Below are 13,878 nucleotides of genomic sequence, written 5' to 3'. Positions count from 1 at the left end.
TTTTTTTTTTCTTCAGAAGCATCGCTGCACGGGACGCTATGTTACCGTTAGCTAGTAGCTGGATTAAACACAGTGGTTAAAATGCTGACAGCTTACGTTAAGCGGTGTAAAGTGTGATTCTAGTTCCCTGTAGAGGATTCCAACACCGGGACGTAACAGTCTGCAGCTGCCGTTGTCGGAAAAACAAAACAGAAATTCTTGAAATTCGCCAGCCCCGTGGTGCATTTTAAGTTATTGTAAAATACCCTTTTCCCATCTGGTGCTTGTTTTTGTCGTTTACCAGCAATTTACTGGTGAAATAAGTAATTGTAAGTTATTGTTAAGACATTAATCAATCATTTAATTTTGACCATATGGCCTTAGCCATAAACATTTCTCCATATTACAAGTAAATTCCGCTCTCTTGACCACTCCCCTCTAAGCCCTCAACAGTGACTGACATTAAATTTGAAACTGAAAAGAAAAGTAAAAAAAAAAAAAAAAAACTCTGAAAAAAAGAGTGTCATGAAGAAAGAAATCAGAAGATCACACATCAGAATGCTAAATAAAACATTTTTTAACTTCATAATTTTTTTTAATGCCAACCTCCCCCACCCCTCTTTAGCCGCAACCACAAATAGACTAATTCTGCATCAAAACAGCATAGTGCGTGTGTGTATGTAGTCCCACCCTGCCGGCTGTGCTTTTCTCACAGACGTCAATTTGGCACTCTTACTATATCTGCTGCCGGCCTAACGCCGGAAAACTCTGTCCCCCCATTCCGTGTCCGTACCTTTTTTATACAGAATTGCGAGGCGAATAATGGCGCAACAATCCGTATATATATATATATATATATATATATGGGCTACAGTGTGAGGGATTAGCAGTGCAAGTTTAGTCACTCAGCAGATAGGAACAGAGTGCAGTGTCACCAAGACAAAAACAAACTGTGTGTGTCCAGTTAGACTGAGCAACTCTGATTTGATTCCTCTGTTCTTTTTCACCCATTTGCCTTCGCTGTCTGTCTTTCAGCACCTGTATCCAGCCTGTCCTCATAAGTCATTTTAACACATTTAATAGTGTTTACCTGCAACTGAACGGCATGTGGTGGATGATGGAACATGAAGAAGGAAAACCAAAGAGTAGAGCACTACACCTTATCAAATGCACAAGAATAAGGTTTATGTTCTATCTTTTTTTGTAATCGATAATTCTGTGGGTTTTATTGCACTGGAATTGAAACAACACCAACTAAAATGGTCCCTACTTGTGTGTCAGACTGTAAAACGATCTTTGTGATTCTCCGATTTTTAGATAATGGTGTGTGGTTTTATTTTTTTATTTTGCCATGGTTAGCTGTTTATCACCCTGGGAGATAAAAGAAAGTGAGTTTTTATAGTTTTCATGGCTGCAAAGATTAAAAACTCTAGTTCTGCTCCTGCTCTCTGTTACCCCTTGTACCTCATTTTTGGAATCTTTTTCACCTAGGCTCTGTCAACACATGAAACGGGCCAGTTAAAAGAAAGGAAAAGGAGTAGTAAAGGAAAAAATGGGAGTTGGGGGGGAAGCAGTTGTGAAACTGGCGTACGACCATCTTTGAGTGGAATTCTTTGCAGGGGTCGGAGTTCAGGCGCTGCAGTGTGGCGCTGTGATTGGCTGAGGAAAGGTGAAATGAAAACCACAGTAAACTTTTGACCCCGGCGCAGGAGCTCTGCTGGAACGCCCAGCCCCAGTTCTGGCATGGTGGAACAGAGCCTGCTCTCTTCCTGTGTTTACTCCACCAATCCAACAGGGATGGTGGGGAGGGGGGAGGGTGCGGTGGGGAGAGGGGTGGGAGCACAGAGAGGAAGGAGAGAAAGACGAGAGCAAGAGGGAGGGAGGAAGGGAGGAAGGGAAGAGAGAAAATCGTCAGAGCTGCGGCCTGAAAATGAGTGGCACAGTTGAAACGTGTACATCAACGCACACACTGCTTATGAAAAGCAAAGTTAAAACCAAAGCACAGTCTTTTCTTTTTTTTTATATCAACGTGAGGTCATTTAGAAAATATTGCCCAAAGTAATTACAATGGTTGACATATCTTCACACTGAATTATCGGAGGCTACATGAGATTTCTCTTCTCACTGCATCTCCATTAGTTGCTAGTGAAGATGTGGGTGTTATCAGAATAGACAGCATGGCGGTTGATCAGGCCCTGGTGCTCTGGCTCTCCAGATAAAAGGCGGTTTAGTCATTGATTAATGAACTCATTTCCATAATATTAGCCTTGTGTGAACACAGCCGCCTGCATTTTGTTTGGTCAGTGTAGTCTACTCTGGACGATGCCGTGTCCTCACTCTTATAATCTTGCTATATACACAAACATGTCACGCTTATAGAAAATGAAGGGGTTGTTAAAGATGTAGCTGGTTGGACCTGTGCCCATGTGCACCCTTTCCTGGCTCTTTCTATTCTTTGTCCATATTAATGATGGATAGTTGTAGGAGATGCATGTGTGACACACACACACACACACACACACACACACACACACACACACACACACAGTAGAATATCTCTTTGTTTCCACCTTAATTTATTTTCCCTGTTTTTTTACACAGTGCAGTTTGTGTAAGAAAAATGGGGAGATGCACACACAGTCTGTGTGTTGTGTGCCCTGGGCACGGGTGGGGGATATTTTTTTTTTTTTAGGGGAAAAAGCAATCCTATTGAAGCAGTTTCCCTGTACATTGAACTGTCTTCTCTCTGTCGCTACATTAATTAATGGGCATCATGTATACTACAAGTTTAAGGCAAAACCCATTAGGGCGAATACCGAAAGTCGACTATAATTCGAATAGTAAAAAAATCAATACTATTTGAATGCTGAAATTACTATTCGAATGCGACTTTTTTTTTATAAATATGCTTATATAAATAATGTCACATTTTATGAACAATAAGTTAGCGAGAGTGAGAAACACAAGGCATTGTGAGGTCTAAGCTAACGTTAGCTACGTACCGAGTAACGTTAGTTAGTACAACATCGCAGCTGCAGCTGGAAATCGGAAGAAGGACGGGAAATAGTTTTAACATGACTTTAAAATCGACATCCACCGAGCCAAAGTGCTTATGTTAACATTAGTTTGCTCATTCTTGTTTCCTAACTGCGTCGTAAGTTATAGTAATGTTAGCTTAGCTGGGTGCTTCATGGAGACAGCTAAAGTTTATGTTAGCTGCCATACAGTGCCTATTAATGCCGTTAGCGTTAGTTTATGACAAATCATTTTGGCTGTGCTTTCTAACATGATGTTATTGTGCTAATTGAGTACCGTTAGCCTTTACAACAGAGCCGCTTCACTACACTTGTTAGATACTGTTTCATTACAGAGTTCTCTGTTGATTTGTGTTTGTAGCTGCATGCTCGTGGTGGAAAATGAACGTAAACAAACGCTAACGTTAGCGTGCTAATTCCACCTGACACTGGGCAACCCTGGTTAAAGATATAAGTAATAAGCCAAACAAAGTTGTCAGTCATCTGGCGAGAGCACTGTGCTTTCCTACACTGTGACAAGAGTGTGTGAATGAACCATTACGTTGATAATTTTTTTTTAAAGCCATCATTTTTCCCATTCTTCCCCGCTCATGTATACAGGGAGAACTAGCATAACCCGTTATTCACTTAACTAACATTTAGACCATACCCCGGTTACCGCTGTGCATGTAAATGCACTGACTACCATGGTTTTGAAAGGTGTGCTTTATTCCACTGTGAACTGCTCCTTGATTTTGGGCAAACAGAAATTAAACAAATTTGTGTTTGTTTTATTTTTGGCAGTGTCCGTTCGCAACTCGGACATGGTTTGAATGGATCATAAAGGTATACAGAGGAAAGAAGAGACATCACACTACAGACAAGCACAGAGACAAAGCCTGTGTTTTCATTCTGGTTTTTAAGCCATACTGGAATTTCACAGCTGCCTCTGCACCTAAATGGAGGCTTTCTATGAACAATTTACAGCTTCACTTTTTTTAAATCTACACTTGTACGCACATGCTTGACATATGTCCTCCTCATCCCCATCCCTGAATCTCATTGTGTGGCGGCACGCTCCATCTTTCCATTAAACCCTCTGGCTCCAGTTCAGTCCCAATAGCCCATGTTTCATTAAAATCATGTATAATGTTGGCAGGAAAATGGCTAATAAGCAACCTTTACCAACAAGGGTGCATTTGTGCAAAATGTTTGCTTCCGGACGTTATCTTCACTCAAAATTAAGGGGGAATCCCCAAAATGTCTAGCTAATGGATAGCTCCTAAACAAAGTGAAATATTGTTCTAAATTATATGAAGCAAGAGCAGAATTGTCATTCAATGGTTCCCTTTTTCTGCCATCTGCATCTCGCAAGGATGCTTTGAGTATTGTACTTTTGGTACCAGCAGACCTCTCACATATCTCACCATTAAGGGACTCACTGAAGTAAAGACCTAAAGAAAGACAATTTGCTAATGTTACTTTGCTAAACCTCTTCCCCTGAACATTGATTGTACAATCATAGCTTATTGTATGCCTCTCTGAAAGCGCAAATGTGCAAAGAACATATTTAACAGTGAGTTTGCCTACTCTAAATTAAGCTGCTTATGTCAGCATGCAAAGCTTACTAGCTTCTGATTGTTTAATTTCTCATTACAATTGTGTTTAGTTCCCTTTCTGTGTCATGGCCTTAGAGCTGGGTCGTGGCAGCTTGATACCTACAGTACTAACCTACTTCCAAAGCCAAACGGGAGCATAACATTAGAGTGCCTCTTACATATTACACAATATGCCAAATCCTCATAAATCCATCGTGAAAATGTTGGGTTTTTATTAGGGTTCAAACCCTGAAGGGGTAGATTGGTGGGTGTGGCCTTTTTAGTATTATATGCTTAATGATGCCTTTTCTTAAGTTGCTGTGCCAAGGCTTCCCATAAAATATGATTCCATTTGGCCTGATGGTGGCGCTATAACTTAAGGCCAAAACTTTGAAAGGCCACGTTGAGTCTGATTGACTTGACTTTTTTCACACAAGTCCAGCTCATTGTTCTCTACAAAAAAGCTTCTTGGACCATAAACTTCCGCCATGATGGATTTTTGCTAATTTGCATAATGTGAAAAACAGTAATATATAAATGTAGACTTTTGTAAATTTCTATCGACACCAAAATTGGTCTACAGCATCGCGAGACTGAGATACACATTTCTACTATAAATAAGCAAGATTGGTGAAAAAACATGGCCGTCATCAATCAAAGAACTTTGTAAATGGTGGCGCTTAGCAGGAAAGTGGCCATAACTCAAGTTCTTCTTGTGCAGTCCTTCTTAAACTCAATGGAGACATCAGGCAGTAAGACCTGAATGTACGTACCCATTTTCCGTTAAATTCCAATAAAGGGGGGGCCAAATGGCGGGACTTATTGAAATGCGGCATCCGTTGTAGTGATGAAATAGGTGTGTGCTTGGTCTCACCCCTTTTACTACAGAATTAAACCAGCTGGGGGCGCCTGGGTAGCTCACCTGGTTGAGCACGCGCCCATGTACAAAGGCTTAGTCCTTACCGCAGCGGATCGATTCCAACCTGCGGCATGTCATTCCCCTTCTCTCTCCCTTTCCTGTCCTAAGCTGTCCTGTCAATAAAGGCTTAAAAATGTATCTTTAAAAAAACAAAAAACAGCTGAAGTGACTTTGCTCAGCTTTGTGACGACCGAACCCCGTTCAATGCTGCTTGTGGCTTTGACTTTGGCAATTGGGCTTCTTCTTTCTGTTGGCCGAGAAAGGGTTTGAACCCAGAATTGCTCAGCCTGCTATAGAGGGTTTTCACGACGCGTCATCAGACCCGAAGTCGCCATGTTTGAGGTACTCCGCATCACAACAAAGCACAGGCACTGAAGTAGATCCCGAACGGCGTCAAGGAAAATGGTTAATTATTGCCGTGTTTTAGGTTGTACCAATAGGTCAGACCGAGAAAAACATTTGGAATATTATCGACTTCCAAAAGTTATTAAAAACCAGGGAGAGGAATGCCAGAAGTTATCCGAGGAAAGGAGGCGCTTGTGGTTGGAAGCTCAACCAGGATCTACGAGGTAAAACTCTGTCTTGTTCGGTATTTGACATGAGAAAAAAAAAAACTATTGAGATTCACTTGACTACACCTTGAGTATCACAATGATATCATACAGTTAAGGTTAGGTTGATTAAAGACATTATTGCATTACTTACTTTGGCCTTCACAACACAACGGTCGTTAATGACTTGGTACTGCGTCTCCCTCACCCATCCACACACACCATCTGGTTATAAGCCTCCAAACTTTTGTAGGATTTAAGGTCTTCCGCTGTGTATGGGCTCGGTGAGAGAACCAAGTAGTTGACTATATCGGTATATGCAACTGAAGGAAGAATCACCGGGTCGCCATGGATTCAAGAAGAGGGAGCCAACTTGTAGGGATCTGCACCGCCAGTAAACTGTAATTTCTCAAAATATTGCGCCTTTTTTTGTGGTCTAAGTCCTTCAATGCCTTTGCATCTTGGACGCGTTTTGATGAGCTTTTCTGTTGTTAGACATAAAGTATTAAAGTATCCAAAGTGCACAATACTCCATTACTCCATTCAGTTGTTTACACCGAGTGCCTCCAATATGGCCGTGCATCCAGGTTACAGCCCAGAACGTGACATCGGTGAAAACCCTCTATACATCGAACCAGTTATAAAGGCAGCCCATCCTATAATGTGGTCAGAGAGCTAAACTGTAGCTCAAACAACAGTCTGGTTAGCTTGAGGGGTCTAGATCTCCAATTTGCTTTTCTCTTCTTCTCTTTCTTCATACATGCAAGCTTCAAATCAGAACTATGTGACGGAAGTGAGACATTTCACACTTACGTCCACATACAGTAATAAACCAAAACATTTTTATTAGTATTTTTTTCTTTTGTTTTCATTGTTATTTAATTTTATTCATGACTGAAGTCCACGTGGGACCAGTTTGCTAGACTAAAGGCTGGACAATTGGATTCAGCAAACCATGGCTTCAAAATTACCCAGGATTTGGTCTTGAACAAAACCATTGAGCCTGGGGTTTGTGCGAGCTCCAGTTGCACTTAACCCAGGAGCTGGTTGTATGCTCAGCAGGAGGTGAAGAAAAACAGGAAGTCAGTCTTTTTTGTTTCTTTTTTTTGCTCTTGATGTCCCAAACTCTAGTGGACACCTTTTGTTGCTTTATTACTCTGTCTGTCGCTCTGCGTGTGTGTGTGTGTGTGTGTCTGTGTGTCTCACCTTTTAATTATTGGTCTGTGTAACCACTCTCTTTTTGATACATTTATAATATATATAATGGGCTTTAGGTGTGTTTTTGGGGGTCCGTAATTGCGTGTGTGTGTGTGTGTGTGTGTGTGCTCCACTTTGTCTGATCTTTGTTTTGGGTGTTTATTGTTGGCCCTGCCACTCATTGTCTCAGGGAGCTCGGATTGCAGGCTTTATTTCAGGCTGAGCAGGAATGTCCTCCTTACTATTCTGGTCCTGACTGACTGACACTGCTGCCATTCTGGCCTCTAGCCAAAACGCCGTGTATTGAAATAATGTACTTTTATAATACTAACTAAAATCCTTTTATTACTACAAAAAATGCAGTGTCATAAGTACCAAGATTCTTTCAAAGTTGTTAGATTGTTGTACTGTTCCGACTACACAACTTGCTGTCTTGTAATCAGGAGTCTTGAAGTCGCTGTTGCCAGTCAGTCACGCTACAGTGTTCATGTCTGGTTTCCAAACAATGCGAGAAGTGACACAGGATATGACGTAATACCATGCGAGAGACAGTTTGGATGTCTGCCAGAAACAAACTCCCAAGTTTTTGGTTCGCTGATTTGCAGCGATAAAAAGAAATGAATGGTAAGGGGGTGTCTTTGTTGACGCACGTGTTCACAAAATAGCCTGCCGTATTGTACAGACTTAAGATAAAATCTTTGTTTGGTACAGATCCAGAGAAAATCACTCCATGATCAATATATTCTTCAATGAAAATGAGAATAATGATGCAAAAATCATTCCCTCTAATATCAATCAAAACAATTAAATATTTTCCTCATATCATGCAGCCCTACTTTGGGGCAACCACCTTCACTTTAATCAGCAGGTAGCAAGTAAGACACAGGAACCTGGCTTGGGTCTTGAGTAGTTGTAGCATTTATTCACCAACAAATAGCCTAAACTGTACACACACTGCACTGCTATGTTTACAGCTATAACTTTACTTAAACTTCATTCTCTTTCTTTCTTTCTTTCTTTCTTTCTTTCTTTCTTGACCACACACTTGCTAACAGAGTTAATGCTTATGAAGTTCACCATTTGTATAACACATTTTAGTTTAAAACGCATGTCAAAAATACATTTAAAATATTCCCAGATACTTAGGCCTGGCGTGGAGTCAACTTTAGCCCGGCAGGCCGCCAGGATTGCTATCCACTAGTGGAAACCCTGTATTCAAAAGCAGATATTTCTATTTAAAAGTTGTCAATGACATGCTTTCTGTTTTATAAACAATACAAGTAGCAAACGGGTTTAGTTTAGGAACTGCTTCAATGTCAAATACCCAGTTTGCTACCAGTATACATTAAATGGATTCCCAGCACTATCGATGTCAGTGCACTGTGTCCCCTCTCTTCTCCCCTCCCTGTTCTTCTGCCTCCTCCCCCTCTTTATTCTACTCAGTCTGCCTTGACTCCTCCTCTTGCTGCGGTCCATATTCATAACAGTGCTTCTCCTGGTCTGAATTACGTTTCACTACCAGAAGTTACTCGTGCATGTGTGTGCGTGTGTTTGTACCTGTTCCAATAAACAAGGACAGAAAGCACAGGGATTAACAAAGTTGAACAATAATAGGGGACATGAATGAGATTTGAGGATACAACACAACTAAAACTAAAAGATGTTAAAACATATCCACACGTTGCTTTCTTACTCTGGTTTCTGTGAATTGTTGATTTGTTGTTACGGTGTTTTTGTAACGTTGACAGTTTTGACAGAGAAATAGAGAAAAGTTTCCCTTTATTTCAACTGTGTTAAATTATTCAGATGCAGCGTTGGCTCAGTAGCAGCCCTGCCTTTAGGACTGATGTGATCAATGGTCTGTGGTGGAGGATCACACACACACACACACACACACACACACACACCGTACCGTACTGAAGGTTATAAAAGCTTTAACAGAACGGTTGCTAGCACATGTATAATTTCTGACAAATTCTTCTCAAAAGTTATATAAGAATTGTGTATATAAAAGAAATGGTAGAAAAGAAAGGTGACGTAGCATCTTGTTTACCATAAATAAATGACGTAGCAACAAATAAAAACTACCTGCTTAGTTATGTGTACATTGAGGAAAGCTTTTTGACCAACCAGTTTAAATTTAGTATTAGCAACCATCTGATAATTGTGCATGATTTTTCTGACCTTTGTTCGTATGGTTTAATTCCCACACTTGTCTTGTTGTCTTAATGCTGAGTTTGCTAAGTTTTGGAAAGCCTCTGATGGCCAGTAGCAATCCTACAAGGTGGGAGTAGGAACCAGGACGACACGGGTCCAGCCTGACAAACAGAATATGTAAATAGGTTGATTAGTGGCCACATTTCCAGGAAAGGGATGACGCAGTGGAATGGGCTGAGGGAGGATGCAAACAGGATGCTATCTGCTATGGCTTCCTGTGCAATTTTAGAAATCATTTTTTTTCCCATGAATTTCTATGAAAGCAAAACATATAAAGAGCTCATGCTATTTTCATAGGGAGCATTGCCACTATGAAGTCATGTTGAGACGTCTAGACATTCAGAGGACGCCACAGTTTATGACCTTTTTTGTTTTTCTCTTTCTGTTTTCAGGAGATGTTAAGACATTGAAACGACACTAGACCCTGAATGGAGCTTGACTGGGGCTTGTACTGGTCAAGGTGAGCATGTGGTGTATGTAGAAACACACACACACACACCCCAGACCATTTTATGTTTAGATATAACATGTTGTATTTCTCACATTGGCAGGTGCTTTTTGTTTACTTGATGGTCTGTGCAACATATCTCATCTTGTTCCTGAGCAAGTTCCACATTCTCAAAAAATGAAGCTGATTTAGGTCTGTGGCATACTGCCAGGCCAGTGGTTTTGGTGGGCTGCTGCTCACAATCTCTCACTCTGCTGTAGAAGTATTGTGTATTTCAGTTGTCAGTTTTCAGATTTCAGTCATGTCAAAACTTTTAGGAAAGTCAAAATGTCAACATTAGTGAACTTGTGATACATACTATTATGAACATAGAAATTACTGCAAATTGTGTCATGCAGTTTAAATCCCATGAGAACATCGTTGTTTTGGTGAAGTTTTATTTAACAAAGAGACTCACAAGCTCAGAAGTTTTCAACATGGTGTCCCCATGACCAAATTAGAAACTGTGCTACGCCGCGATGCATTCCCTGTTCTCAGAGAGGCCCCCAGCAGCCCCCAGCTCTGTTGTTTGTCCGTTTCAGGATATGAGGCTGACTGAGGGCTGATGTCATCTTTCTTCACTGCTGCAGAGGTGAGCCTTAGGACAGAAACCAGGAAGGAAGGAAGAGCGAGAGAAGGGAAGGCAGTGAGAGTCACAGCCGGAGCAGGACAGGCAGATTTGGAGAGGGGTGGTGAAAGGTAGACAGACAAGAAGCATGCAATGCAGATTTACGGCGCAGAGTGCGTGTCTGAGGCTTGGTGCTCCAGTAGGAGTAGTGGTGGTGGGGGACTGGGCTGCATGTCCTAGCCTGCAGTTGCGAAGCAGGAGTTGCATAATGGCTCCCATCCGTTCTATACTTTTCCACTCTGGAATGAGCTCACTCTGTGTTTGTGCACATACACATATGCAGACACGGAGTCGAGGATAGAGTAGTAGAACAATCTGGTTGTGCAGCCACACGCTACGGCTTTGTGTGTGTTTCTGGGTGGGAATAGGAAAGAGCAGTGACCTTAGGGGCTGGCTACAGAGGTTTCCTCTAACGTGAACTCTTAGGGGGTCAGACACAGGGCAATGTCAGACCAAGAAAACAAGGGCAGAGTCCACAGCCCAGTACTGCTACACCCATGGTGGGAGGGAAAGAAGGGAGGAGTAGTCTGAGGATGGTATGGGGGAAAACAGCAGTTAAAACCTTTTGAAAGAAAGAGGATGTAGCCCAGTATGGAGAATGCAGAGTAAAGAGAATGCGGAAGGATTATTCTTACTAGTCCCTAAAATGCACTGTGGAGCCTTGACTGGATTGTTTCTGGCCTCGAGAGGCAGGCTGGTGAATATGTGCCTTACTGGGACAGTAGATACTAGCACCGATCTCTCTTACAGTATGTGCTGCGACATGCCTGAACATGCATGTGTTCTGGAAACAGTTTGTATACGCAGTGTATATGTGTGTTGCCGCTGCTAGCAGAGTGGTATCATTCTAGCGGGCAGCCTGGCTGAACGCAGGATGACCCATCTCCCGCGGGGCTCCATATCACTACATCATCATCATCAGTCGCTCCTCGCAGTGGAACAGATGAGATTTCACTCCCATCAAGCACTAAGCAGGAACCAAGGCTGCGATACTAAATGGATAGTCTACCCTCATAAATCTGTAGGAATCTACAACCCACTTTATCCTTTGGAAGCTACTTCATTTATAACATAAATAGCTTCAGGATTTTGTTGATTTCTTTTCTGCATAACTAAACACTAAGCTTTAAAGGTTTGCCTGAATTTGGCATAATAACATACTTTGCAAAGAAACGACAGCTGATGGCACTTTCCAATCAGCACTTATCATTTAATTAGATTGTACCACACACATATGAGCATATAAAACCCCACACTCAGTTTATTCCCTCTGATTATGTTGCACCGCCTGTTGCTGTGTGTGTGTGTGTGTGTGTGTGTGTGTGTGTGTGTGTGTGTGTGTGTGTGTGTGTGTGTATACATGTATATGTATGATGTGCAATTATATGCTTTCAGGGGCTGATATGCGCTGAAGATGAGTGGCGTAGGAGACAACTTGTTGGAGCCGCTGTGCTCCGACCGCAAACGTAAACTGTCCACCTGTGACACACCAGGTTTGGGGTGAGTGCTGTAACTTCCTATAAGTGTCACTCACATATCAATCCAGTTTGTCGTTGTCTGCTGCCGTTTTTGGTGTGAATGTCAGCAAGTGCACAACGTCGCTTCCTTCCCCCTGGCCTCCTGCAAACAAGATTTTGTCTGCTGCTTGCAAAATATCTGAAGCATCTGAGCCAAAGCCGTATGGCCTGTATATGGACGGGGCATAGGGAGGTGGGGTTGTCATGACAACATGTCTAATCCCCTTGGCTCCCCGGCAGGTGTGACAAGCGTCGGAGGGAACAGGAAAGCAAGTACATCGAGGAGCTAGCTGAGCTCATCTCTGCCAACCTCTCCAACATTGACAGCTTCAACGTCAAGCCTGACAAATGTGCCATCCTCAAGGAGACCGTGAGACAGATCAGACAAATCAAAGAGCAAGGTACCACCACTGTGCAAAGTAAACCCATACATTCCTGGTCGTGATGAACAAAGCCACATATTATTATTATTATTATTATTACTAATATTATTGTTGTTATTGTTATTATAAATAGAATATTTTTTTGTTTTTTTTCTGTATTTGTTATGGGGAGTAAACAGTGAATTAAGTTAGACTGAATCTTGTCAAGTACCCTACTGCAGGACAGATGATGCCAGTGATGAAGTGGTGTGTTTGGTTCATGGCCAGGCTGCTTCAGCCTGACATCCAGTTTGGCTGTTTGTATTGCTGGGGGGAAAACGAACACCAGTAATTGAGACCAGTACTTGGTGGTCATGGCTCAAGGCTGTCAGTGACAGTGTGCATTTGTTAGTGCCAAACCGTGCTTCTCTCTGGGAGACAAATGTTACTGGTGACTCAGAAATAAGACCTTAGGCCACTTTCCAATCATTTTGCATACTTTACATGATTGGATACGCAAAAGAGGATATTTTCTTCCACCTGTTTAAGCTTGGTTGAGATTAGATCTGGGAGGTTAAATGGGTAAGGAAAAGAGAGGGTCTACCCAGAGGGTCACAGCTGGCTACTGCTGGCCCCGGTGTGATGCAGCCAGGTTGCCATAGTTACAGGATGGGAATGATTGATTAGTTTTTTCTCTTTTCTGTCTGTTGTCCATTTAAACACCTTTTCCCTCCCCCTGTTTACACATTTGCTCTTTGCAATCGCTTTCTCTGGTGTCTCCTTTTTTATGTCAATTACTTCTGCTCATAAGGCTAGTTTGGTCAGAAATGTAATTAAACCCAGTGTCATACTATTTGTCATCTTGCTTAGTGTCTCAGACACATGCTGCTTTTAAAAATAGAAAGGCATGCTAATTATTCATCCGTGACTCATGCTGCCACCTGCTGGCCAGAAATAACTATTTCATTGTATTAAGGAAGCAGCTCCCACAGCTAACTGGACATCATAGAATGGTTGCTGTGAAATTCGGACAGTATGATCAGGAAAAATATCTATTATACTGTAGCCGAAATAACATGCAGGTTGTGTGTACTTCTCAAATTAAGGTCACTGGCATCAAATGTTGCCTTCTGAACAACAGCTATTCTAGTTTGAGTTACACCATGAAAATGATTTGCAATATGTAAAGTGCCAAATAAAAAGATCCAGAGGCATAGATAGCTCTCACACTTCATCAGTAGTGCAATGTGCTTTATTTGTCCTCAGGTAAGAGGTCATGCAGCGATGACGATGTCCAGAAGGCGGATGTGTCTTCCACTGGTCAAGGGGTCATTGACAAGGACCATCTGGGACCGCTGCTCCTACAGGTCAGCTTTGGGAAAATCACTAGGGGGCAAAATAACAACACT

At 41.9% G+C, this 13,878-nt stretch overlaps 1 protein-coding gene across 1 annotated transcript in view; it reads left to right on the top strand.

The window, feature by feature from the left end:
- Nucleotides 1-13,878, top strand: part of LOC144516508 (nuclear receptor coactivator 3-like) — a 33,151-nt gene that overhangs the window by 8,443 nt on the left and 10,830 nt on the right. The window contains exons 2-5 of the mRNA XM_078247855.1: nt 9,868-9,935; nt 11,986-12,090; nt 12,348-12,508; nt 13,736-13,836. Of these exons, the coding sequence (XP_078103981.1) occupies nt 12,005-12,090; nt 12,348-12,508; nt 13,736-13,836 (348 nt within the window). The 5' untranslated portion in view covers nt 9,868-9,935; nt 11,986-12,004. The remainder of the gene's footprint in view (nt 1-9,867; nt 9,936-11,985; nt 12,091-12,347; nt 12,509-13,735; nt 13,837-13,878) is intronic.

This window comes from Sander vitreus, chromosome 4, assembly GCF_031162955.1.
Source record: "Sander vitreus isolate 19-12246 chromosome 4, sanVit1, whole genome shotgun sequence".
Classification (NCBI taxonomy): Eukaryota; Metazoa; Chordata; class Actinopteri; order Perciformes; family Percidae; genus Sander; species Sander vitreus.
The sequence above is the reverse complement of the archived record's forward strand: the minus strand, read 5'-3'. Positions and strand labels throughout refer to the sequence as shown.